This window comes from Gopherus flavomarginatus, chromosome 2 (genome assembly GCF_025201925.1).
Source record: "Gopherus flavomarginatus isolate rGopFla2 chromosome 2, rGopFla2.mat.asm, whole genome shotgun sequence".
Classification (NCBI taxonomy): domain Eukaryota; kingdom Metazoa; phylum Chordata; order Testudines; family Testudinidae; genus Gopherus; species Gopherus flavomarginatus.
The window spans coordinates 263,579,099-263,606,779 of NC_066618.1; the positions used below are offsets into that span (position 1 = coordinate 263,579,099).

At 38.8% G+C, this 27,681-nt stretch overlaps 1 protein-coding gene across 12 annotated transcripts in view; it reads right to left on the reverse strand.

Moving 5' to 3' along the window:
- The window catches only part of UBR5 (ubiquitin protein ligase E3 component n-recognin 5), a 151,970-nt gene that overhangs the window by 45,244 nt on the left and 79,045 nt on the right, over nucleotides 1–27,681 (reverse strand). For 6 of the 12 annotated variants that reach the window (XM_050940483.1, XM_050940474.1, XM_050940476.1 and 3 more), the window contains 20 exons: nucleotides 18,968–19,111; nucleotides 18,772–18,883; nucleotides 18,389–18,543; nucleotides 16,627–16,824; nucleotides 14,946–15,156; nucleotides 14,249–14,293; nucleotides 11,184–11,310; nucleotides 9,787–9,938; nucleotides 9,244–9,339; nucleotides 8,632–8,755; nucleotides 7,617–7,714; nucleotides 6,804–6,952; nucleotides 5,741–5,832; nucleotides 4,655–4,801; nucleotides 4,430–4,548; nucleotides 4,212–4,338; nucleotides 3,982–4,111; nucleotides 3,516–3,676; nucleotides 1,843–2,082; nucleotides 435–558 (listed from right to left, as the gene is read on the reverse strand). In XM_050940483.1, coding sequence (XP_050796440.1) covers nucleotides 435–558; nucleotides 1,843–2,082; nucleotides 3,516–3,676; nucleotides 3,982–4,111; nucleotides 4,212–4,338; nucleotides 4,430–4,548; nucleotides 4,655–4,801; nucleotides 5,741–5,832; nucleotides 6,804–6,952; nucleotides 7,617–7,714; nucleotides 8,632–8,755; nucleotides 9,244–9,339; nucleotides 9,787–9,938; nucleotides 11,184–11,310; nucleotides 14,249–14,293; nucleotides 14,946–15,156; nucleotides 16,627–16,824; nucleotides 18,389–18,543; nucleotides 18,772–18,883; nucleotides 18,968–19,111 — 2,751 coding nt within the window. The remainder of the gene's footprint in view (nucleotides 1–434; nucleotides 559–1,842; nucleotides 2,083–3,515; nucleotides 3,677–3,981; nucleotides 4,112–4,211; nucleotides 4,339–4,429; nucleotides 4,549–4,654; nucleotides 4,802–5,740; nucleotides 5,833–6,803; nucleotides 6,953–7,616; nucleotides 7,715–8,631; nucleotides 8,756–9,243; nucleotides 9,340–9,786; nucleotides 9,939–11,183; nucleotides 11,311–14,248; nucleotides 14,294–14,945; nucleotides 15,157–16,626; nucleotides 16,825–18,388; nucleotides 18,544–18,771; nucleotides 18,884–18,967; nucleotides 19,112–27,681) is intronic. The other 6 variants (XM_050940482.1, XM_050940481.1, XM_050940479.1 and 3 more) reach the window with 4 other exon arrangements.

Here is a 27,681-nt window from a genome sequence, read left to right on the forward strand (position 1 = left end):
AATCTACCATATGTTAATGGATTTTTACAATAAAATATCACCCAACACACTTGAAACATGAAGCGTGTAAAGGACTGCGTGTTACTTTAACAGTGTTCTGAATCATGTTCTAGTTTTGCAAAACTCAAACATTTAAGAACATGTCTACAACACCATTCAGTCCAATCCTATTTCCGTAGCAAGACTGAACCATGTTGTAATCATGTCAGGCACTACTGTCTCATAACGCAGACCTTCACCACATGTTTTTCCTGTGTATAGCAGACCTTAATTGCAGCATTCCTGGAGGCCAGTGCAGTCTCAATACCATGTATATGCTTAAGTATTGAATTCATGGCTTTCTAGCTCGGAGGTGAGTGCCATTGATTATTAACTGATATTTAAACAGCAAAATGCACATTATGTATCAAATCGAGAAAAATTAAGAAAATAACCTCTTCCACATCTGCTGATACAATATCATCTTGCTCTTCATCTCTGCCACGAACTGGCTGTGACTGGCTGATCCGTCTCTGCTGAGGATTCCTTATAATGTAGGAGGACTGAGACTGACTGGAACTACAATAAAAGAGAAACGTAAGTAAACTACTGCAACAGAAAAAATTACAGTATAAATATTTTTAACAAAGTAGTAGGTATTCACTTCACTAGATTTTTAGATTAGCTCTGTTGTTGTTGTGAGAAGGGAAGTGTGAGGATGGAAGAACGAAGAGACTTCCTTAGATTTACTATCAAATTAGAAGGAACAGCTTTTTCCTTTCCTTTCTTCCAAATGAGGAAAAACCTTTCAAATTAGACTGAAATGGAGTGAGATTGTCACTTACTCAGCACATGTTCACCTTTCCACAAACACACCCAAACAGCAGGAATTAATCAGTGTATTCATGTATGTGAGGGGATGACAGCACTAGTCAGTGAAGAAAGGCAAGTACTATGGGAATTGGCAAATTGCTCCTTTTACCCAGCCATTAGCACTTCTCCAGTACTGCTGAACACTAGCATTTTTTCTACTTATCTTCTGGCTAAAGTTACTTGATCCAGTGTGTGTCTCTGTGATTGAGCTTCAATATCATTACCCCTTACTGCACTTGGGCTGGAATCAGACTGTCTTCATTTCTCTGTTTCCAATACGGTCAGAGATTTGCTCTCATGCTCACTGGGGGTCTCCAGCAGCACTTGCATTTCTCTAGACCAGTGGTTCTTAACCTGGTGTGGTTCTTAACCACGAGATGCCCTTTCTGGGGGGGCGGGTGAGATATGCCAGATTTTTTTAGAAGGTAAATCACTGAAAACACAAATTAAGTACAGGCGCTAAATACAACTACTTTGTTTCATCAAACCTATGTATTTATTAACATTATACAAAAGAATTCTCTCTTTTATTCTATAGTTATGATATATCTAGGTTTAAAGAACTGATCTACTTCAACGATTTTTGATAAGGGATGCGAGAAGGTATTTTGAGAACCAAAGAGGTACAGGCGGCAGTAAAGGTTAAGAACCACTGCTCCAGACTCAGCCAAACACCACCAAATTACCCTCAGAACAACTGATTATGTTCCTTCCTCCCACACATTGTAAAAAGCATCCTGTATTCACACCCTGAAAGGTCCAGATGCAAAGTACACCGACCTGTTATTCTTTTATTATGTTCTGGTGGATGCTGCCACACAATTTTTTGTGATTTATATACTCATGACAAAGTATTCTGGCAACATTTTATTTGTAATATGGAGCGTTTACATTCTGCTACTAAATAAATAATGATTCTTTAAAGGACATTCCAAAACCATATTTCAGCAAGCACACGATGAGATGAATAGAATAAGTAGTTAACTTTACCTGCTAGACTGATCAGATGATGGTCTTGGTGGTAGAGGTTCCACGGAGAATAGTTCTTCACTGCCTTGCATGGCATCTATACTAGTGCTAGCAAGCGTAAATGGTGCAGTAGGACGCGCAATACCCATCCTGACTGGAATAATTAGGGATTCCGCTACATTACACAACTCCTCCACAGCATAGGGTAACAATGCTTGGAATACACGTTTACATTTTCCAATTGGTTGTGGAATAAAGTTGCTAGAAAAAAAAATTGTGGAAAGAAGAATCAAATAGGTCATCTTTTAAAAAGTGTTTATAAGATATATATGGGTAAAAATTATTAACCAATGACAGAATATGAGACAATATATGTGTAATGCATTCTCAAAACAAAAAGCAAAACACTCAGTTACATGAGAAGCAAAGATACAGAAATTGCAATAATTTGTGATGATGTTGGTCAAAAGAGGGTTAGAATTAGAGCTACCGGGGGAACCATCCTGCAAAGTTTTCAGAGATTTCCAAACTGTTTGTCCTGCTGTAGAACAAGAACAAACAAACAAAAAAAAAAACCAACAGACACTCTCACACCTCTCCCAGAACAGCCAACAACATGAGGATTAAGGCATTAACATGGGATGAGAGATGCCCAGGTTCAAATCCCTGCTCTGCCAGTCTTCGACATCCCAAGTCAGCATCCTAACCATCAGCCAATAGCTATTCTGAGGTGTGGGGTCTCAGTCTTTTCTGTTGAAATAGTTCTACTTTGTAGACATTTCCATTGGAGCAGGTAACTTAAACCTAAGTCTCCCACATCCCAGATGATCACCCAATCTCTGAATATTCTGGGGTGGGTGAGCCTGCCAGCCCCCCTCCCTCTACCAACAAAAAGTTTGCTTTAGCTTTTATCAGCATTTATTGAAAAATTCTCAACTAGTTCTAGTTTGACTACTTCTTGTTAATACCTCAAAAATGAGGCAGCACATACAAGTGTACTGTTGACAGAACAAAGTTGGTCAAGGCAGAACATTTTGTATAAAAAATAGAACCTATTCAACATTAAAATTTAAGGTTCCTTTTATATCTTAACTAAAGTAAGTTCAGCACGCAATTTATAAAAGCTGAGGTCCAATGCAGCACTGTGTGTAGGGCTATATGTGATGTAAACTTCACAGTTCCACCAACACACCTCATTTTTGACCTGTGACACCTGACATTGTAAGTCTGGAGACACTACAAGAAACTGCCAATTGTGCTGAACTGTGTGACTATGTTATGTACGTTGTAGTAGCTGTGTTGGACCCAGGATATGAGAGAGACAAGGTGGGAGAGGTAGTATCTTTTACTGGACCAACTTCTGTGGCTGAAAGACAAACTTTCGAGCTACACAGAGCTCTTGTTCAGGTCTGTGTAACTTGAAAGAGAAGTTGATCCAATAAAAGATATTACCTCACCCACCTTGTCTCTCTAAGTATGCTATGGGAAAAGAGACTAAAATAAGAGTTAAACCATTCTTTTTTATATGGAACTTCAGTATCATTTGAATCCAGATCTCCAGAGGTAAAAGGTTAGTTTCAGAAGCCTTATGCATCACCTATCCCCACAAAACCGTTTTAGTGTGTTTTCCTTATTAATGACCAACACCAGTTCATACACATCCATTTATGTAATAAGTAAAACACAACCCTTACTTTTTCTTTTTGGATGAAGCCATTTCCACACTAAGAATAACAAAAACTCTTGCCACAGAACGCAGAAATCTCATTGTAACTGCAATAGCTTCTTCTCTGCGCCCTGGAGTGTATTTATTTTGTAGCTCCTTTACAAGAGTACCCAGCAAAGTATCTAAAAGCTATGGAGACAACATTATAATGTATTATTTATGTGGTAAGAAATCACACTAGAAATGCTTAATGCATTTTGTTTCAAGTGTCTAAATTAAAGATTCACAGAAAACTGGTATAAAAAAAAATGTGCTAGTTCCTTAATGTTAAAAAAAAAAAGCCATCTTTACTAGATCACATAAGAGCAGAATTGGGTGGAAAATCCTGTGCCTTATATTTAAAACTGAATTAAAATCCAACTCAAACTTATCAATATCTACTGGATATTGCATGATGTACAAAATTAATTTAAAACATGGCTAAGAGCACTTACCAAAATGTCTGCTGTGCACTTGACAATAAGGCAATGTGTAAAACAGTCCAACCGAATTGTACCACTTTGTTGATTAAGGTAAACTTGTTCTTCAGGCAAAAGATGACCTATTCTACTGCTTGCACTAAGACTTGGAAAAAACAAAGCAAAATGAAAAAAATGTATATAAGTTGACAGATCTCAAAGACAACAGTTTAAAAAAAATTGAAATAATATTTGCAAATACACACGGGTCTTTATTCTCCTGGGAGCCAAACATGATCATAGATTTCAGTGCATTCCAGTCTTGCAAAACACGTTCCAAAGCAAGCTGAGCAAATCGTGGAGGTTCTAAATCGTGATCAGGCATATCAGAATCTAATGTGAAAACAAAGCCAGAGTGGCATGTGAGAAAGATAGTGAAATGCAGAGACCTACATAGTCTTCGTTTCATCGAAAAAAGGCTTACCTTCAGGATTTGCAGTTTTACGATTACGATCTTCCCTAATTCTAGGTGGTCTGTACTGGCAGTGTTCTACAGTTTGCCTGGCAACTGTTTGTACTAAGAATAATAGAAGATGTTCCCCCCTGTAATGCAGAATACATTGGTAAGAAAAATATTTAAAAACAAGCCTGTTACATATATTATTCCTTCCACATTCCCCACTCCAAGTCACTACAAATACAAACTTACCTGCTATTTGGCATTGTGACCAGATTTGTAGTGGTAAGCAGTCTGTAAAGTAGATCAAGACGAGCAGACTTCTGTCCTGCAATTAATGTTTTACACTTGCATTTTTCCCAGCAATCACAGTAGGCTGTTGGGGATGTTCGCTTGAGCCTGAAACAAATAAAAATATTTAAACATCACTGTTCAAAAATTCATTTTTAAAACATTTACTGAAAGGGGCTTTTGGATTTATTTTTTTTTAATTAATTTCATTTTCTACTACAAACTTTTAAAAACAACAGTAAACAAACAAAACAATCATTTAAGAGAAAAAAATTACAATTCCTAAATAACTCAACTTCAGTTTATTGGTGTTCTATCCTACTACTAATTTAGCGTGACAGTTTCACTATAGAGCTTTTCACATTTCAGATAGTATATTTTTTTTTTTTTTTTTTTTTTTTTTTTTTTTTTTTTTTTTTTTTTTAAGTAAAAGGGGTCTCCAAAGCATCAAAAAGTTTAACTGAAATCCTTTTTTCCTACTGAAGAAAAATCAAAGATTCTTAAAAATTACAAGCACATCTTTCTGGATATAAGCTGATAACTTTTTAGTTTATAGATGTTTGATATTAATGCAGCAGAGCTTAAGCTGTTTAATGAAGTTATCTAGACTGTAGCTTCAAATTTGTAGCAATCAAATATTTTGGATGTATATTTGGTTTCTAGCTCATTTATCCCTTGCGCAGCGCTAGTTTTTAGGGGGAACATACATTAAATTTGTTTTGATGCTTCATAGCTTTGGTTCACATTTTATTCCAATATAAGCAAACTTTTGAGGTTGTGGTTGAATATGCTAACCATTTACTCTGTATACCACTGCCTCCAGTCAAATAGCAGAAAGACTAACAACATTTATGGATATAAAAAAAATTATGGATGGAGACTGGTTCATATTAAGTTAATTTTTAATAGTTTATTAATTTGCAAGTATTTTGTAGCATAAACTGATGAATATGAAGCAACAACTAATCAGAAGTGAAAACAGTTAGTGAATGGACCCAATTAAGACATCAGTTTGACTGTAAGATAGTGAACTCAGTGTGTACATACTTGCAATCATGACCTTTGTGACAAACTCGTGCACATTCTGTGCAGCAACAAAGAGATTCCAGTAAGCCACATGTTCGGCATTCAAAAATATCCTAAAATGAAAAAAAAACCACCATTTTATAAACATGAAGTTATATGCATAATTTTCCCCTCACAGTGATATGCAGTTTAAATATTCACATATTATATTAATTCAATACAATATCAAAAATGTAGGGCTGTAAGAGACCTCAAAAATTCATCTGGTCCACCTCCATTTTCTACGATACAGGATTAAGTATATTACAGTATACTTAAAGATGTTTTATCTGGCATGTTGGAGGAATGGGGGGGTGCCAGTAAGTGAAAAAATGACTGTTAACTAAGAGGGAAGGAGTTTGGGTGCAGGAGGGGCTCGGGGAAATGGGCTGGGACCTGGGAGGGGGTGCCAGGTGCTGGATCCATGCGGGGCATGGGGGGAGGCACTCACCTTCAGCGGCTCCCTGCAAGCAGCGACCTGTCCCGGCTGCTCCTAGGCAAAGGCAGGCAGGCAGGCAGCTCCGTGCGCTGCTTCCGCCCACAGGCTCCACTCCCACAGCTCCCATTGGCCATACTTCCCAGCCAATGGAAGCTGCGGCGCTAGCGCTCGAGGCATGGGCAGCACGCAGAGCTGCCTGCCGCACCTCTGCCTAGGAGCAGCCAAGACAGGTCACTGCTTGCGGGGAGCCACCCAAGGTGAGCACCCCCCAGATCCGACACCCAGCACCCGCTCCTGCACCCCAACCTACTGCCCTGAGGCCCCTCCCACACCCAAACTCCCTCCAGAGCCCACGCTCCACGCCCCCTCCCACATCCCACCCGCCTGCCAGACTATAAACGCCCTGATCGACTATAAACCAGAATGTCAAAGAAGATCAGAAATAGATAAAGACGACAATAGCACAACTCCAAACTGTTAAAATGAATTAATAGATGAAGTTCAGCTATACAAGAATAGGGCCAGTGGTGTTCATTAACATTAAGTACAGACAATGCATAATTGAAACACATTCCCATTTAACTTATTAAAAAGTGTTAAACTTACCTGATTAATGTGCTCTGCTCCCGTCCACGTAAAGCTGCATGTATCATTACAGCATAGAACATATAAAGGAGAATCATCTGGGTTTGTGCCAGATGGGCAAACCATTCCCATGAACACATCTTCCTCTTTTTCACTAGAAGTTGCCTCAGCTAGAAAAATTCAAGTAAAGAGTTTTAAAACAAAGTTTTTCATGGTAAAATCAATTTTAAAAAAGTTATATATGATAAAATGCTCTCCATAATATTTAGAAGACTTCTTCCCCAACACACTATAGGTCTTCCCTGCAAAGAACACCTGCAGATAACTACGACAGAAGTTAAACAGGTGCCCAAGTCTTTTCAGGAATGGGACCTAAATGTGTGTACAGTTGCATCAGATATTGTATTCCAAACCAGAAAGAATAAACTTTAGTAGTGAATCAAGTGATCCATTTATATTACAGGAGTACTGTGATGTTTAATCATTTAGCATTTTGAAAATACTATCTTAATTCATTAGTGTTTGTAAAGCAACAGATCCTTGAATGAAAGGCCTGGTATAGAGCAAAGTAGTGATATTAACAAAACCTCCATTGCTACTATTAATACACATATTAGTACATGTACTCAAATAGCAAATTATCCATGACACAGGCACCATATTTTGGGAGGGGGTAAATTCTGGACACCAGAATTTACTCAAATATATCCAATTTTACATAAAAGAAAGTTTGTTAGTTATACATTCAATTACTGTCTTTGTATGTATGCCAAAACCAAAATTAAAAAAAGGAAACAGCTCAGTATGCATAAAACATATTTGAAACTCATTTACCTTTGGCAATTTTCTGCGCAGTTTCCAGAATGGTAATTGCAGCAGGGTACGCTCTGCCACTAACAGCAGACATAAATGGTGTCATACCTCTTGCATCTCTAGTAAATAAATTGGTAAAGTTATTACCAAATAAGTTGAAAAATGCTGAACTTGTAGTTGCAATAGAAGGCTATGAAATAGGCCAACATAACCCTATATAAACGGGAGTTAGTCTAGATAAATGAGGCTGCTGAATATTAGTACATTGGTAATAACCAAAAAGAATTTGTTTTGTGTAACAAAACTGGAAAGATTAAAAAATGAAGTTACTATAGTGCATACACTAAGGAAAAGCAAGGAGTTGGCAATTTAATAATTTATCATATATTTAAAACTTTGTCATGTTGATTGAAGGGAGAAACTCAACTAATTACGTGTCTTTTTTTACTGTAATAATATAAACAGTCTTTCTTCAGAAAAGAAATCAAATGTTTGACTCCTTATAATTTTTGCTTCAGTCCTCTTTGGCATCTTATAGCAAACCTTTATTGCACAAAGGACAATATGTCAAAGTTCCAGAGAGTTTCCTGACACTTAAGTAGTGTCCCTTTGTTTCTTAACTCCTCCCTAGTATGAACCGTATATCAATTTTATCAATCTCGTCAATTGTGAAAATTTAGTTAATTTCAAAGCCTTGTCTTCTCCAAAGATATTAGTTGGATTCCATATAATCTTTTTTCACGAAAAATCTCTAGACCTGGTGTCGATTTCTTATGATATACCCTTCTCTAATACAGCATTACCACAGTGTAAGTGCCTAGATTAAATATCCTCAAAGGGATTAATTGAGAAGTAAAGTACTTTGCAGTACATTCTGCAGTAATTCTAGTTTAATATACTGCTTCATATTTAAAATTTGCCTACATATTGAAGACATTTTCACCAAGATGTTCATGAGTAAGTTTCAGCTCATGTATCATCTTCAGGGGACATTTGTTTTAAACAATGGTGGCACTTTTCATTTGAAAACCCTTACTTGGCTGATAGTAGTTCTCGAAGATAAGGTTGTAAAACGACACTATCACATAACAATTTCAGTATAAAATGAGCATTTGCCTTCCGATCCTTTGATTCCACTACAGATGGTTCAGTAGAAGGACCTGCGATCAGAAAAAAATACTTCTGTGGAAACAATCCCCGAAGTGGGTCCCTCTTACAGTGGATCATTTAATAAAAGTAATTTCATCAAAAAGAGAGACATCTGTATTAAGGTCATCATCAATCACCACCTTGACTATGACAGTCTTGGCAGTTTCAGCAACATTATGCATTTCACTGTATATAAAAGACTGAATGTGAGAATATGAAATGTTATTAGCTGAAACAGATAGTAAGCACAATTTCATATTACTACTGACATTTTTACATGCACAACATTTGCAGGTAAATAAAAGTTTGTGATATTCTATTGAACTGTGCTTTACATAAAAATAAGTTTAAGAATAGTGGTAAAATGCTGCTTCAAGCCAAAGCTATCTGTATTTACAAAAGAGCAGCAGTTGGGATACACAAAAACCTATCAAAAGGTAGCTTTCGTGATTCCCTCCTCCTCTGCCCAAGCATATCCAGATAAAGAGCAGGTTCTCACCTGGTATGGTGGAGGTGCTAGGTCCTGGGCCAGTGCCAGTCGCTGCTGTGGTAAGAGATCCCACAGCGGGGGCCAGGATAAAATCAATGTCACCATCTTTCAGTAAACAGAACAGCAGGAATTTTTTTTAATATATTGATGTACATTCTAACAACAAGCTTTTTCTGCAGTATTCTAGCGACACTATATACCTGTTCTTTATATTTAACTGACACTTTGCTTTTAGCAAAAAGTCATGTAATTAGACTGACATCAATATAGCCAACATTAGAGCAAATACTTTAAAAAAGTTTGGCAACAGCATTTTAAACAAATTTTGTTTATTGTACCAGTTTGAATAAGTGCTTTTAAATTCTAAATCACTGCTTCCATACAAAAAGTACATCTGATTACTCCATTACTGACAATACTTACTCTTCAGGACATTTAACATTTCAGTCTCTGAAGGTGAATTTAAAATTTAGTGTCTAAGTCATTAGTTTGTTGCTTTTTTAATCATGTCTAGTTTTACACTCACATCAACTGATACATTAGCAATCTTACCAGGATCCATTGCAGGAGGATCAGGAACCCAGCTGGGAGGAGCTATTGGTGGAGAAACTGGGTCCTGGTGATCACTAGATGAAGCTCCAGCTTCATGTCTACCCAATCCAGCTGCTCGCAAGGATCTTCTCATCATCTCCCTTAATCTCAAACTGAATACAAACCAAACAGAACAAATTCACTTCCACATTGATTTATAATTAGGTAATATACTTAAAAGAAAAACTTCTGTAGTTAAAGGCAACCCAAACTTCTTTTATTCCTATAATTGTCTTAGGTACAGAGAGATCATCAGTCAAGCAATAATTTTAACATTTCCTCCCAACATTCTATTGTAGCAGGATATATTGGCCCTTTAAGGGCCGCTGTGGCCCAGTACTTCTGTTATTGGGTCTTGTTCCCTTTAAAAGTCCTTGTATATGCACCTGCTCTTATTTAGAGGTTGCAAGATTGGGTATTCCAGAGAGAGTAAGAGGAAGGCTCCACCTTTTACTCCCTTGCATCAAAAGGGAAGACTGTATGGATATGGAGTAGAGGACTATGGCCCAGGGATGGCAAAGGACTGTTTTATTTCATGTGGATTTATGCTTTGGCGAGACAGTCAAAGCACAAATATCATACAGACTCCCCATCCAGTCAAAGGAAAACGGAGGAATGGCTCTGGAACCGGATACTTGAAAGATAGCTACTCATTACACTTATCTGTAGGTTCTGTCCTAAACATCTATAAATGTAGATACCACTCAGATCTGAGGGCTTGTGGGGGGGGGAGCACTTAATGAAATTAGAGGTCTTGCAGCAGGCAAATAAATAGGGACACCTTGTGATTTAGATAGAGATCACACACACTGAAATCATTAGCTTATCCTAGAAGTTCTCTTAAGATGTAAATATAAGCAGCAATTTTCAAACATTTCTATAACACTTTTATTCTTAGACTCTTTAATTAATTGCACTTTATAATGTGCTTTATAAACCACAATTAAAGCCTCTAAATCTCCAGATTGTAGATAAGTACTAATGCCACTTTGCAGCTGAGGAAGCTGAAGGCCAGAATAGTTAAGAGAGATGCCCACAAGTCCATGCTAGAGCTAGAAACAGAGCCAAGACTGTCTGGCCCTCACTCCTGCACTTTAATCACTACACCCCCATTTCCTTCTCCTTAATCTGACAACAGCACCCCATGCTTGACCACAGCTAAAAGGCAAAACAAACCTCTTCTAGAATAGGCTTATGATTTCAACGTGTGTGGTCTCTGTACATTAAAGTGTAATTTCTATGATGGCAAAGTAAATGAGAATATTGAAATTGATATTCCTAATATCACCTTTTATAGTTTCATTAACATATGAGGGGTACTCAAAGTACAAAACAAGCTTGGTAAAACCAGTCTATACCTTCTGCTGCTTGATGATCCTGCCCGATTTCCTGGACCATTACTTGATACTACTGAGATTGCATTTGCAATAGCCTCAACCGCAGAAAGCCTTTCAGCAAATGTATTCCTTTCAGAGCGCTCTGCTTCTGAAACATTAAGAAAAACATTTGGTGCCAAATCTTAAATAAAGTATCATTATAAAAAAAGGAGTTAACACAGGGATCTTAACTACATCTTAAAGACTCTCCTGCAAACTCAGAATGTTTGTTTTAAATTCAATTAGTTTTCCAGTTGCAAATTCCCTGGCTCTAGGAGGAAAATAGCTGTTGATGGGAAATGATTGCATAGAATGTGCTTTATGATCTGCAAAAACATGGATCTTATGTTTTTCATTTTGCAAGTGGTATCCAGATATTATTGCTGTGTGCAATAATTATTGGAATAAGACTCTGGATTCAACGAATAAGGTATAGAACTATTAGTATCTTTATATACGACAACCCAAAGAGTCTTAAATCTCCTCTAATGGCTGTACAAACATACAAAGGGCATGAGTGCCAAAGGGAACCAGCATTTGAAAAGTCATTGCAAAAGAAACAATTGCATAGCACTCCCCTCTGAAATTCTCTGAGGTGTCAACCCAATAAAGTTAATCAAAACAATATCGTGCAGGCAATTCTGACAAAAATCTATGGTACAACAAATAGGATCAGCAAGACATTTTCATTGTTTTGTGTATTAGAATAAAAGTTTTACAAAAAGAATTGTATAATTCAGTATAAAAGGTTTCTCTCAAAGAGAACCATTTTGTCTAGATTACAACATTCCTGAGAAACAGCCAATCATCTAAACACAACACCACTGTGGTAACTAAAAATCCAAAAATGACTGAGGGCATGTCTTCACTAGCACAGTTAAAGCGCTGCCCCAGGTGTGTAGTTGCAGCACCAGGGTGGGAGAAAGAGCTGAAAAAACAACCTCCACGAGGGGAATAGCTACCCTCTCCCAGCACTGGTGCACTGTCTACACTGGCACTTTACAGAGCTGAAACTTGCAGCGCTCAAGGGTGTGTTTTTTCACATCCCTGAGCGAGAAAGTTACAGCGCTGTCAAGTGCCAGTGTAGACAAGGCCTAAGTCATTTACTTTTAGTGCTTCTGTCTGGATAATGAGAAATAGTCCTTTACTTACTTCCCTATGAAATATTCTAGTTCAGAATCTCAAAATAGGCATCAGTAAAAGTCATTAGAAATACTGTTCAGCAAGATACAAGTTAAAAACAAAACATTTCCAGTTAAGTAGTTAATGCAGTTTACAAGGTCATTTTCTGAGTTTATTTTATTCAGGCAGATAATGTGAAACTGTAAAAAACCACCACACTGGATTTATATTCTGAGTTAAAAAATGTCACAAGCATTTCTGTAATAGCATTTAACTAGAACTGCTTAAGGTTTCTACTTTAATATGATCAAAGTTCTGAGGTTACAGTATTGGTACTGTCTATATATAAAAGCATACACATCATTATAAGTGGTACCAGTACTAACACGTATATTTAATGTTGCCTGACATTTTCCATTATAAGACCCTGTTTCAGTTGCTTATAGCTTTGCCAGACTCGAGCCATTTGGACTGAAACTTCATGCTGACTACCTTAGGCTTATGTCTTTTTCAAAAGTTGAAGCCAAATTGGTTCAGCTGTTCTCAGAAAGAGATGAACAGTTCAGTCCATGTTATAAAAATTTTAACTATTTCATTGAGAAACTCAAACACACCCTCTACAGAACCTGAAATTGAATCCATTATTCCTGAGTCAACATTCCTTTGCTGCCATCTCTGTCTAGTGGCAGGTCAACAGAAGATAACATTCTACCACTGCTGCTACTGTTAGCTCAAGTAGGGAAGACTGTGCATGGGAACTAAAGAGCCCAACCCTACTTATAAGAAGGAGAGGAGTCAATATGACTCCACATGATGGAATTTTTATCTTTTTGGATTTTAAGTTTTAAGGAAACCTGGTAAATTACATTTAATAAAAAAAATGTCAAAAGAATGTTAAGGTTACACAGTCAAGTATTTAAAATTAGGAAGAGAGAGAGAGAGAATTAAGATTGCCAGCCAATGCAACCTTATTTCAGTCCTCTTGTGGATATGCATTTTAGTACAGTCTTTAATTACATGATCACACAGTATTTTTTCCCAAAGGACCACTGCCTCAATCAGTGCACATGATGGACAGTGCTCTGGGAATCACTGCTGTGTAGTGAATGAGGCTTTCATCTGTAGAACCCCTGCCTCATTTTTGTCACAGAAATTGGAAGGTGTGTAATAAATGAGACCAGGAACTGCAGGAAGAAAAAGGATGGTCTTGCAGTTAAGGCAGCTGTATTCCACTCTAAAGAATTGGATTCTATTTCTTCCCCCTTCTCCCCCACCCAGTGCCATATAGAAACTCTGTGGCAAAGTCACAAATCAAATTTTCCACTGGTGATCATTATGTGCTCTTTGGGTAACCAACCTGAGACACATGGGGTTTGACTTGTGAGTGATCCACACTTCTACAACAGCAACTGAGATTAACGGGAGTTGTGCTCTGAATGGAGAGTGCTATAAATTGCTAAATACTTGGGAAAAAAATCAGGCCCATGGCTTCTCAAACTGGGCACCCAAAATTAGTTGGCACTTCCAGATTTACTCTCTATGCTTCAGTTCCTCACGCGTAAAACAGAGATGATACCACCCAGTCACCACAGTGGCATTATGAAGGTAAGTTCATTAATGACTCCTGTCTGTGTGTTCCATTCTATGATCCGAAGAAGTGAGCTGTAGCTCACGAAAGCTCATGCTGAAATAAATTTGTTAGTCTCTAAGGTGCAACAAGTACTCTTGTTCTTTTTGCGGATACAGACTAACACGGCTGCTACTCCGAAACCTGTAAAGAACCAAGATACTACTATGAGAGCACCACAGTAAAGCCCATCAGGAAGTTAAATCTTTATTCAGTGCAGGGTTTGGATGGTGTACAATAAATAAGGAATGGGGCCACACATTGAATGATGAGGATAAAAGAAATATTGAATAGCTACCCATTTGGTGAGCACTGTCCATCTTGTGCACTGAATGAAGTAGCCCTGTGGAAACAATAGTATGTGATCATGTAATTAAAGACTGTATCATAATGCATATGCAGAAGGAGGCTGAATTAAAATTGCAAGAGTAGTTTTAATTCTGGCATTTCCCATCTTTTGAGCATTTGACTTTGCAAACTTAATGTTCTTTTCATGTAGTTTTTTTGGGGGGGTTTGATGCAATAGTATTTTAAAAGCTATAAAAAATGTCAGTCCTTTACATCAACAGAAAGCCCTGTGTTCATATTTTCCAATACAGATATCTCAATGGAAGAAATACCGAAGACACCAGTAAACATTAGACAAGTTATCTGATAATCCTGGAAAGAAAACCTGAACACTTTGTGTGTGTATAAAAAAAAACCCCAAGCTAATAATGATATAAAGGGACAATCTAAAATTTTCAGATCTGGGTGCTCTAAGTGTGTCCTAAAACCACAGTTAAGCACCTAAATAAAGTAGCACTGAGCTCCCACAAATCCCAATGAAGTAAATGGGAGCTGCATAAGCTCCACACCTTTGAAAAGTTAGGTCATTTATTTTAGGTCCCACATTTTAGGCACTTGTTTTGAAAATTTTGGCTCTCCTTCAAATATTCTTGAAACTGTATTAAAAAAAGGTAGATTCAAAGAGGCTCTCATGATACATTGCTCACCCTCTTCCTCTTTAGTTTCTTTGTTACTGGTTGGAAAGCACACGGATACACAAGCATGTAGAATATTACGATTTCCATCGCATCTGTGGCTGAGGAACGTCTGTAGCATTTGTAGATTCTGATCCAAGACAACAGCTTGTTCAAGATTCATCAGGTATTGTCTGCAGGCCTCATAGTCACATCGGAGGATATGCTGCATTAAAGTCTGTTTCTGCGCTCAGAAAAAGGAAGAAAGACTTTAATAAAATGGAACAAAAAATTTAGACAAACAATTCTAGATATTTCTGGCTTTGCATTGAAAAATGAACATGCAAAAACTTAAGTATAAGATGTTCACTAGTAACACAGGAAGTGCTGAATACAAATATACTAGAACTTTTTTTTAATGTTATGAACTCAACATCATCTCATATTGAGACTGAATGTCATTTCTACTATAAGCAAATAATAAAAGAAAATTGAAGAAAAAGGACATGCTGAAATACCAAGCATCTGTCAAACTACCAATGCTTGGCTCTTGGCATCATACCCGGTTACATCAATTCAAAAGATACAGGATTTCTATGATTCATGACTATGTACCACAGCAAAATTGTAGGACTCAAGGAACACAACAAGTGGTCTATATGAACTGGCTTTTATAGGGTTTTTTCTTAATGATTGGTAGAAGTGGGATGGGGAGGTTGAAATTGTCTGGGTGGCCCCTTTTCCTCCTAAAAATGTGGAGTACCCCAATGCAAGACTCAATATAGGTTTAATATGATGTGCAGCAGTACAGCACATATGATAAATTCATCCTTTAGGGCAGGGGTTCTCAAACTGGCGGTTGGGACCCCTCAGGGGTCCTGAGGTTATTACACGGGGGGTTGTCAGCTGTCAGCCTCCACCTCAAATCCTGCTTTGCCTCCAGCATTTATAATGGTGTTAAATATATAACAAAGTGTTTTTAATTTATAAGGGGGATCACATTCAGAGGCTTGCTATGTGAAATGGGTCACCAGTAAAAAAAAGTTTGAGAGCCGCTGCTTTAGGGAATCTGCTAACACACCACACTAACCATTTAAGAGGAAGTAGTGGAGGTTCTTCTAGCATGTTTGGCATTTTGCATAAACTAGTATTCAATATATTGTATAATTATTTATATGGTGCTATAGGTGTATATGGCACTCTACAGAGGATTCAAGCAAGAGGTCCTTCCCCAAAGATTTTATACGTCGCAACAATGGAGATTCACAAGAAATCACTCCTACAATTTCTCCTTTAACATTTCCTGCACTAGTTCAAATTACAGGCAAACTGTAGTGCATTTACAGTAACATGGCAAACTTCTGATCACTTGAGAAAGCACATACATTCAATAATAGAACAATACAATATCATGCAAGAGTCACTAGTCAATATTTTAAACTTTAGAAGCATAATCCCTAATAATTCTAACAATTATAAAATAATAATTTAAAAATCTCACACTGGAATCATGTCAAAGACCTTTTGGTTTACTAAATAGCTGCGTTTGGTTTTCAGGTTTATAAAACATTACTGAATTTAAAATGACAGAAGAGTAGAAATGTAATGGTAATTTAAAGAATTAAATACCAAGATGCTTTAATTTACCATTTTAAAAAAAGCAGTTATTAAGATTACCATATAGTAATGAAGTAAGCAAAACATAGAACTTTACCTCAACAGCCATGATGATGATAGCAGCTTTCTTTTTAATGGTTGAATTAGCAGGAAGATTTGTTAAGGAATGAACACCCATTCCAAGACTACTAATAGGTGGAAGATCAAGCCAGTCGGGATCCCTTATTCCACCCATGCAATCTTTTGCCATTGGATAGATAGTTCCATTTCCATCTCTAAGAATAATAGGAGATTCCTACATAAAAATAAATTAACACCAGATCACCATTTTGCAAAATCATATAATATGTATTTCCACATTTAAATCCCTCCTAAAGACTCACTTCTGTCATGCTGCCCACAGGAAATCTAGGTGATTTGAAATTCATAACCTCTCTCTACCTCTTTTTAGATTGAGCTCCTTGGGGCAAGAGCTACCACTTCTTGAATGACTGGGAAGTGCTTAGCACAGCACAGTCAATAGCACAAATAAGTGTCCATTTACTTCAAAAAATTAAAATTCAACCTTAATTAAAATGAAATATGTACCAATCCTAAGACAATACCAGGATCTTTGACGCCATAATTTATTGACAAACAATACTGTTTACAAACAAACTTGAATGGAAACATTGAATTCTACAAATTTTCAGAGGATCTTTGACAATAAAATTTTCTTACATATCTGTACTAAAGATGTGGCTTGCAGAAATCACTGAAAATTATTTTTTCTGTTTCTTCTTCTAAATACCTATGTATGCCTGCAGATCCATTATTCACTTATATGTAACCTAAGCAAGGTTACAATCATGGACTGCCTACACAACGTGTGTGTGTGTGTGATTTTCTCTATAGCCTTTATATACTAATCTGCATTAAAATATGCAGTTACAGATGGCCCTTACATATGCATTACAATACTGAGTTAAATCTGCATATTCAACCTAAGTTTGGGATTATCTGACTTATGTATTTAGCCATGCAAATTCTACAGTGATTTAATATACCTTTGACCCCCAGTTTCTATTATTTTAAAGGGGGGATGGGAATGACAAACTTAAAAGAAGCAGATCAACATCACAAGAGTTAGCAGCTCTGACTTCGAAAATATTGCAAAAGCACAGCCAGACCTATTCATCTTTACACCATCACTGGAATCTGATCAACCTTGATGCCACAGGAACCCAAAGAGAAGGCTCCATTTAATAAGATCTTGGGTCTGAGAAACATTTAAGAAGTTTCAGTCTTCTGGAAGTGCTTCAAGGGGACTTAGTAGTTCAGAATGCTCCTAAAATAGGATGTGCCACACAGCCATGTGTCAGTGATTAAGTGTTCATTAAGCTCCTTACAGACACATGCACTTCACATCCTATTAGACAGATGCTTAACAAGCTTAACACACACTAGCATGAAATAGTTTTTGCTATATTCAAATGTTCAGAAATGGGCCAGATGAAAATCTACTTTCCTCCTGAACACAGCCATATCTGCTGTTTGCTGAAGTCTTCACTGAAGCAAACAGCAGACAGCTGCCTCCTCTGTAATAAAAATATTTTGCGCCTTCTATCTAAGGATTTCAAAGTACTGATATGGGGATTTCAGACATGCTTAAGTGTTTAAGTGCCTAACTTCCAATGAAAGTCAAGGGAGTTGGATGCCTAGCTCCCTTAAACCATTTAAAAATCCCAGCTCTTCCAAATCTTAAACAAGTTTTAGAAAAGGAAGCAGCATTCTCATTTTACAGATTAGGAAAACTGACGCTCTGAGAAGTTAAACGACTAAAATCTAACAGGGAAATTAACAAAAGAACCCAAACAAACCTGTCCAGCTGTAAAAATGGCAACACTTCTCTCATTCTGACCCAGGAAAGCAATGCTGCTAGTGGGGAAGTTATTTTCTTGCTCAGCTTTCCCAGTAGCAAGGTCAAATATGCAGTATCGAACCCAGTTCCCAGTCTTCAGGACAGCATGCACTCCTTCATGGGTACATGAACAAGAAAGAAAAAAATTAACCTCTCTCATTGGTGGCATTCTGTAATACAACACAACACACATGCAAACTATTGCATCTGTAATTATTTGTTAATCAACGCAGATAAGCATGCACCTTAATTTGACAGTTGAAATGTTTTCCACAAAAAAGGGGCAGAGGGGAGAGAACACTTCTTAGAAGTGCAGCAGGGTAGTTTACAGAAAACACTTACCTTTTGAATCTACATTCACTGCTAGAATCTCTGTTTTTTCAGGAATACACAGCTTTTTAGGAGTCCTTTGGAAGCAATCTGGAACTTTTGGAGTCCCACCAGTTTTGACTACCTAAAACACAAGAGTAAGATCTCAGTATGCAAACACCATGAGGAAATTTCAAATTCCTGTTTTTTATTTCTCCATTCAACGTACCTGGAGTTCATCTATTCTGAGCAGCCTACAATCTTGGAGAAGGGAAGAAGGATCAGGATCTGAACCGGAGCTGCTCTGACAGTTTGCATTACTAGATGTGCCTGGAAATTTCACAGCAACATAGGCACCATCCACTTTTAGTACCTACAAGCAGAACACAAACATAATTGATGTGTCACTAAAAACTTTGAGATACAGCTGAAAAGTAGTTTCATTTACCTTGAACCTTTTTGTCAGAGCACAGAAGTTTGGTCTGAGATGGTAAGTCTTAACTCCGAGGTCCCTAGTTATTAGGGGCATTATTCTTCTGCAGTTACTGGGCTCCTGTGCACCTATTTGTTTAGGTGTATTTCTTAACGCCTACCCCTAATCCAGTATTTGGAATGACTACAGAAAGGAGCCGCATGACAGTAACCAGTGAACAGCGTGGTCTTATCTGCCCTAATCCAATCTCAAAAATAGTTTACTACTAAAACTCCTGAGTCTAAGAATGTAGCCACGCATACCCAGGAACATTTACACTACATCCGTCTTTCCCCTTACAAAGCAGTCGAAAGCCACTCAGGCCACTTCTTCTGAAATTCTAAGTGGAGCATCTCTTCAAGGACAAGTACATTACATATGCAAGACTGGTATGCTTGCGTCAAGTAAGCTCCTCGGTTTAGCACTGTGTTCATTAAATCGCCAAACTGCAAAGTCATCGTGTCCCTTGGTCATTCCAGCTGCAGTCACCAGTCTCTCAAAAGTATAAGAGAAAAATCAGCAGAAAAAGTGCTATGCTCCTGTAACTTTTGAGGCTTCTAGGACAAATGAAGGTCCAACAAAAGATGAAAGTATTAGTCATAATCAGGTGATGAGATCCGCCTTCAGATTTACTAAAGCCTTCATCTCAAGGAACAACAACAACTCTGGAGCTTTTGCTAGCCTCCAAATTAAGTGAAATTTGTGCACGTACCCTGCCTGCAAGGAAACAAAATATTTTGTTCACTAGTCAACTGCTGCACCCTCCTCTACTCCTACGGAGTTGTAAGGAGTAGGAGAGCTTCCCTCTAAATCTTCAGGGTAACAGAGATGCCTATGGACTCCCAACCCTTCTCCCAACCAGTCTCAGGTGGCCAAGTGGTATGCGGAAGTAGATGCACTGATGGAGAAAGAATACCTTAACACCCTGTATAAAGACAGATGGCACCAAGAATGGCAACAAGGTAACCAGCAGTATCAGAGGCACTGGTGCCAAAGCATATGGCACAATCACCCAGAGATGGGAGTGAGCTTGATGCCCTATGCCGTGTCAATTAATACAGAACATACAGGGTTGACAAGCTGTAAGAACATGGTGTAATGCCACAAACCTGGCCCTGCCAAAAGAGAACATGTTTTAGACCAGAGTTTAGCTAGCAGGAATGCTAATGAAAGAATGATATTGCATGGAGGACTCAAGCAGTTTGATCCAGGCATTCCAGGGAAAAACTATGCATAGGAAATGTCAGTAAATAATCTACACTTTAAGGGAGGATTCAGTGCCAGTTTCTCCAGTGACCAGCGATGTAGATTGAGTGTTTGAGACCACACTGAAGCCTTGGCACAACCACTGCTCTTACGCACGGGAACTCACAAATGACTGTTTAAGTGCTGCTATGGAAGTTTTGATTTGTGCCTCTTCTGTACAGAGTCTTAGCTCTCAGTGCTCCTGATAGAAGTTATGAGGCCATCTTTCACGTTGCCTCCTTTCCCATCTTCAAGACTTACATAACCTGCAACAGGGGAAAAAGTTCGAGCTGTCCCCAGCATCTAAAAGATCAACACATCTTCCTAAAGCAAATCTGCTCTAGACTTCTTCTGATCACACTTCCGTAACCATTTAAAGCAACTGACCTGCTTTTCATATATTCAGTAAAAAAGAAATACTGACAGAATAAGAAAAATGCAGTGACCCTAAAAGGAAACTGTTTTTTAAAGGCAAAGCACCAAAACTGAACATTATTTAGAAAGAAACTAATAGTCAGAATTGATTTAGGAAAACTTGGGGAAACCTTCATTCAAAAAGATTTGGGAGAGAACGGATGAAAAGTGAGCTCCTGAAAAAAAGAGCACTAAGGTAGCTCCTTCATTGGCGGATGCTACAGTATTTATTGGCTTTTGTGTGTCAGACTAGTCGGGATGGACCACCCACTGACAAATTAAGCAACCAACTGGGAAGTAAAAACTGGATGCTCTGATCCCAGTTACACACAGAGAACACAGACCCAAGAGTTTGGATCTATTATATATTTGCGTTTAGAGAAAGATTAATTGACCAGTATACAACAGCAAATTTTTTCTGTTTTACTAGTCAAGTAGCTCAGACTCATTTTTATTCCCAGTTTATTTTAGTCTCAATTCAATGAAAGAAGCTCACTATTATCCCCTGGTGTTTTATTATTTTATTCTTTTTAATAAAAATACTTGATTTAGACATATCTTTCAGAAACAGAATTGTTTACTACAGATATTCCGAACTGCTAGTGTAACTTCTCACAATTTGTGCAAATGCCATCAAAAACGAAAATACAGTTTCAGTAACAGGATATATGCATCTATTGTACAGTCGTACATTCAGTACGAGTAGCCTCTAAGAGTTGTCATTAAATAGACTAACTTATTTAGAAGACAAGCAGATAAAAACACTGAAGTTTAAATATATTTCCAAAAGCAAAATTCACTTTCCATGGCATCTGCTCTATTTCTGCCGCATTCCGCTTATATTCCACCTTAGTTTTTCAATATTTTAAAATATTGATTGAAAAGGAAATATTTGAGTCAATTTGCCACGTACCATACATAGAGATATGCATTTACTAACACTGAACACACACACATTCTTTTGTGCATTTCATTAAGTTATACTAAAAAAGCAAAGTGGAGAAAAAAATATTCTGAACAATCAGGAAAATAAAATGTTCAATGGCACATTCTGTTCTTCAGCAACAAATGGAGGCAATTCTGCTGAGGTTCTGCTCCTTAGGGCTCAGTGTAGAAGACTATGTTTGCCGAACACTCCCCAGGTATTAAGGAACATGGAAGATGACTATTACAGAGCCAATCCTTTCAGAAATTACATTTTTGAAGGGTCTACTGGTAACCTGCATAAATATTCCATCTCTCCAGGGTGACTGGATTTCCTCTCCGGAAAGCAGTACAGCTAGCCAAGTGAAAGTGCAATTTTATACTTTTAACCAATTCACCGTGGGACTGAACAGGACCAGTTTAATAGCTTGCCCTATTTCAATATAACCCACATGTATATTTAATATATATATCCATATATAACTTTATGTAAAGAGAAGACTACTTCCTTACCCTCAGAGCATGTACAAAAGGCCATGCCTAAAGAAATAATGGATTAAGACAAGTACAGCCATGAAAAAGGAGCTACACACCTTTTAGGGGACCATGTTAGGCTTGGTCTACACTACGCGTTTAAACCGATTTTAGAAGCGTTAAACCGATTTAACGCTGTACCCGTCCACACTATGAGGCCCTTTATATCGATATAAAGGGCTCTTTAAATCGGTTTCTGTACTCCTCCCAAACGAGAGTAGCGCTAAAATCGGTATTACCATATCGGATTAGGGATAGTGTGGCCGCAAATTGACGGTATTGGCCTCCGGGTGGTATCCCACAGTGCACCATTGTGACCGCTCTGGACAGCAATCTCAACTCGGATGCAGTGGCCAGGTAAACAGGAAAAGCCCTGCGAAATTTTGATTTTCATTTCCTGTTTGCCCAGTGTGGAACTCTGATCAGCACGGGTGGTAATGCAGCCCCAAATGCAAAAAGAGCTCCAGCATGGACCATATGGGAGATACTGAATCTGATCGCTGTATGGGGAAACAAATTTGTTCTATCAAAGCTCCATTACAGAAGACGAAATGCCAAAGCATTTGAAAAAAAAAATCTACAGGCTACGTGCTGTGTGCTTGCTGCGTGACAAGCGTAATGGGAAGCCAGAGACTAAAATGGACGCTCATAGAGGGAGGGAGGGGGTACTGAGGACTCCAGCTATCCCACAGTCCCCAGCAGTCTCCGAAAAGTATTTGCATTCTTGGCTGAGCTCCCAATGCCTGTAGGGTCAAACACATTGTCCGGCGTGGCTCAGGGAATAGCTCGTCAATTTACTCCCCCACCCACCCACATGAAAGAAAAGGGAAAGAAATCATTTCTTGACTTCTTTCAATGTCACCCTATGTCTACTGAATGCTGCTGGTAGATGCGATGCTGCAGCAGTAAAGAGCTGTAGCCGCTCCTCTCCCCTCTTTGGTGGCAGACGGTGCAGTAGGACTGGTAACCGTCCTTCTTATCAACCCGTGAGTGCTCCTGGCTGGCTTCAGGTGAGGCTGGCCGGGGGCGCCTGGGTGAAAATAGGAATGATTCTCGGTCATTCCCAGTAGATGGTACAGAATGGCTGGTAACCATCTTCATCATGGCAACTGGGGGCTGAGCTCCATCAGCCCCCTCCCTTTCCTGTGTAAAGAAAAAATTCTGTACTGCCTGGACTATCATAGCAGCGGCATACTGGGCTCCTCTCCCCCACACTGCTTAAAGTCCTGCCTGGACTGTCATAGCACCGGGAGGCTGCCTCCCCCTCATTTTATCTCACTAACAAGTCACTGTTTCTTATTCCTGCATTCTTTATTACTTTATCACACAAATGGGAGGGGACACTGCCACGGTAGCCCAGGAAGGTTGGGGGAGGAGGGAAGCAACGGGTGGGGTTGTTGCAGGGGCACCCCCCGTGAATGGCATGTAGCTCATCATTTCTGCGGGATCTGACACAGAGCAGCTGTGCTCTCTGATACACGGCTTCTCTAGTACACTTGCCCCATATTCTAGGCAGGACTGACTCTATTTTTAGATACAACATAAAGGAGGGAATGACTCGGGGAGTCATTCCCAGTTTTGCCTTTGCGCCCCCAGCCGATCTCAGCCAGGGGCACCCATGATAGCAGCACATAGTATAGAAGGACAGATAACCATCATCTCATTGCCAAATTACACTGGCAGCAGATGGTACAGAACAACTGGTAACCGTCTCTGCTATCATGCAAAAGCAAATGAATGCTGCTGTGTAGCGCTGGAGTATCGCCTCTGTCCGCGGCATCCAGTACACATACGGTGACTGTAAAAAAAAAAAGAGCTGAACAGGCTCCATGGTTGCCGTGCTATGGCGTCTGCCAGGGCAATCCAGGGAAAAAGGGCGCGAAATGATTGTCTGCCGTTGCTTTCCCGGAGGAAGGAATGACTGACGACATTTACCCAGAACCACCCACGACAATGATTTTTGCCCCATCAGCCACTGGGCTCTCAACCCAGAATTCTAAGGGGCGGAGGAGACTGCGGGAATTATGGGATAGCTATGGAATAGCTACCCACAGTGCAACACTCCAGAAATCGATGCAAGCCTCGGACCATGGACGCACACCGCTGAATTAGTGTGCTTAGTGTGGCCGCGTGCACTCGACTTTATAAAATATGTTTGATAAAACCGGTTTATGTAAATAGGAATAATCCCGCAGTGTAGACGTACCCTTAGATGTGAGCACCTCTAAGGCATTTTTCCTATGAGGTTGAGAACAAAGGCAAAAATTCTAGAAACTAAGACTAAATACATTTGAAGCACTGCCTAAAAGGATATATCCCAATCTTCTGGCCAAGCTTTTTTACATATTCAATCCAATTTGGGTATTACACACAAGATCCCCTACAATCCGAGGAAAATTTTGGCTTATGAACTTAGAAATGGACACTATTCTGAACTCTCACCTGATCCAGGATACAATTGATAGACTGAAGTTGTTTGGGGAAGCGATAGACGCTGCCAATAGGAAGCTCCAGACCAAATGGAACTGCAGCTGCCAAAGTACAAGACAGAAGCAGCTTCAACCCAATTTTCCTACATTTCAGATTTCAACCATTCCAAGCAGCAGAGTCTAATAGTTAAAATAGCAGGTGCAAGACTTTGGTGCTGAATAATATTCACTCTCTGTTCCTGTATCCGTTTTCACCATGTTGGCAACCTTCTAATTAGGATCTCCTTGACCTGCAGAGCTTTGAGGAATATGCTTTGGATTCCATTCTAAACCCATGAAGTTTAGGATTAAAGTGGAACATCAAGACTAGGAAACAATACAGGTCTGGGAAATAACTTCAACCTTGTCAGAGCTTCCATCTGACAAGTTCTGCTGCTCTTCTGTCTTCCAGTGTCTTAAGACTACAATAAACTAGGAGTTACTGCACTCAGACCATCCTTCTGTGTAGTACCAAAGGAACAAATACACATCAGAATATTCCTGCCAATTCCATGAGGTCTGTTTCTATAACATGGTTGCTGTACAGACTATGGGGGAACTGACAGAGCCCAGTGTTAATAGAATCACTGCAGAGGCCAAGCAATGGGACAACAGGACAAACATGAGGACTGTATCTTACCAGGATCAGAGGCTGAGTCCTGGTAAGATACTTCACTTCCCTCCCCCCTTCCCCAAAAAACAGCTGGTCAGATCTTATTCATTCCTCTGTATAGGGTCCTACAAACAGATCACACCACCTGGTCTTCACAGTATCCTAACAGCATCTAGAGATTATAAATTTAGGCAAAGTTGTTGCACACAGTCAAGTGCACTGGCAGCACTAAAAATTTCCAGAGGCCAGAACAGTTTCTTTTTTTGAATCTAGATTCTTGAAAGCTATTTGCTGGTTCAATCTAACCATGAAATGTTTCTGAACTAAGCCCCTAGCTCTAAACTCAACCTCCCTTTTAAACTTTAACTGAGATTTTTATAATTTTGGAGCAACTGAAATATTAGCCTGGAGTGACAATACATAAGCCACAGGGTCTTTTACCCTAAACCCAAACATTTTTCTTCACTGTGCCCCAAACAGAGAAATCATAGGGAAGTTCAGATGCTTTCTGATGGTTAGAAGATAGCAATCAAGTACTGCTCTCGGCAAGAAGCCTGTCATTGCCTGCTTACTAAGCAGTATTTCTCAAAGAGGTCACATTAGTCCTGTGCCTCATGAGATTCACCAGAAGACAAATTAAGAGAATGAATTTTAAGGTGTTGTGGTTTTGACCTTCAAAGTTTTGGTTACTTGAGGGACTGCTTCACCCCTCTCCAGTTATCTGAGGTGTCTAAGGTAGCAGACCTTAGGAGAAGATTTTCACTGAAGTTTCCTCAAGATGTGGAAGTCTCAGAAACCCTGATCTGTCAGAGCCCTGATTTCATACTGCAGGAGAGGAGCTTGTACAAAACATTTACTGTTCCAAACATGGTGGCGGCACACAGAGGGATGACTGGGTTATTTTGTGTTTTTGCTTTGGGGGAGGGGGAGGAGGAGGAGGAAGAGAGGAGAAGGAGAAAGGAAAAGGAGAATGGGAAAGAATAGGATTGAGTCCATTCCAAAATCGGGCAGGCCATCTTGTCTTTTTGACATGTTTGATAACTTTGCCATTTGGAAGTCTGTATGCATCTAAAATTCATGATACATGCAATGTATAAATCTAAAATATGAGGACCCAAATCCTCTTTCCATTCAATAAAGAGTTAAAAAAGGTTAAACAATTACCAACACTACCGTTGAAAGATGAACAAGATTGGCTATTGGGGAGGCTTGCAAGACAGAAGCATAATGAACAGTATTTTTCCAGTGGATATTAAGTGTGTCCCCAACTTGTTCTGCGCAACTTCATGGGCAGAAAGAAGCTAAGCAATCTGAATCAGTAAGGTTGCAACTTGCATTTCTCTGCCCTCTTTCACCGGATGTTACAAGTGCATGTCTATTTTTGCATCCTGGGTTCTAGAAGCTACTGTTTATCTAAATCTTTATTTTGTTATCTGTTTTTATACTATTGCTTGAAACTTAAAATTGGCTGACATTTACATTGCATTGTACATTTTACAGTGTTATATAAGTAGTAATGTTTCCCTACCTTAAAGAATTTACAATCTAAGAGATATAAATAGATATTAAAACAGCACCATAAATAAGTATGGTGCGTAAAACACATTCCTGGCCATCAAGAGTTCACATTCTACACTAAGTCAAGTTGGTCTCATGATTAGAAAAACGAGGGCAAAAGGACAGACATGAATAACAGCAGTACAACTATGTGATTGTTTTGGCTGGTAATACAAGAATTGGACACTAAGAATTATTTTTTTCCCCGAACTATTCATTCATGCCTGATACCATTTCTTGGAAGAGAGGAATAGGTTTTGCAGGCTTCATTTCTGTTCAAACAAAGGAGAGTCTGCAAAGATTACTGGAGGAGAAGGTGGGAAGTATTCTTGAAAGCAGTGGGATTGGTGGGTAGGGAAAGATTAACTGGACCTGTCCCTTTCTTTTTGATAGCTTGAACCTGTTACAGTTTTACTTTTAGAAACACTGTTTGCATTATTATGGTGTCATCTAGCCTTCTATATTTAAAAAAAAAACAGCAAAGGTGACTGAGTAGTCCTGAAGGGTGGGCCTCCTTACTAGCAATTGGTGGACTTTTGTAAGTTGTAAAAATTTACAGGCATATATTATATTATATATATATATATATAAAAATAAATCTGTATTACAGTGGCACCTAGAGATCTCACCCCAGATTTAGCACCATTGTGCCAGGTACTGTACAGATACAGTGAGAAACTGTCCCTGCTCTGAAGAGCTTACAATCTAAATGGAAG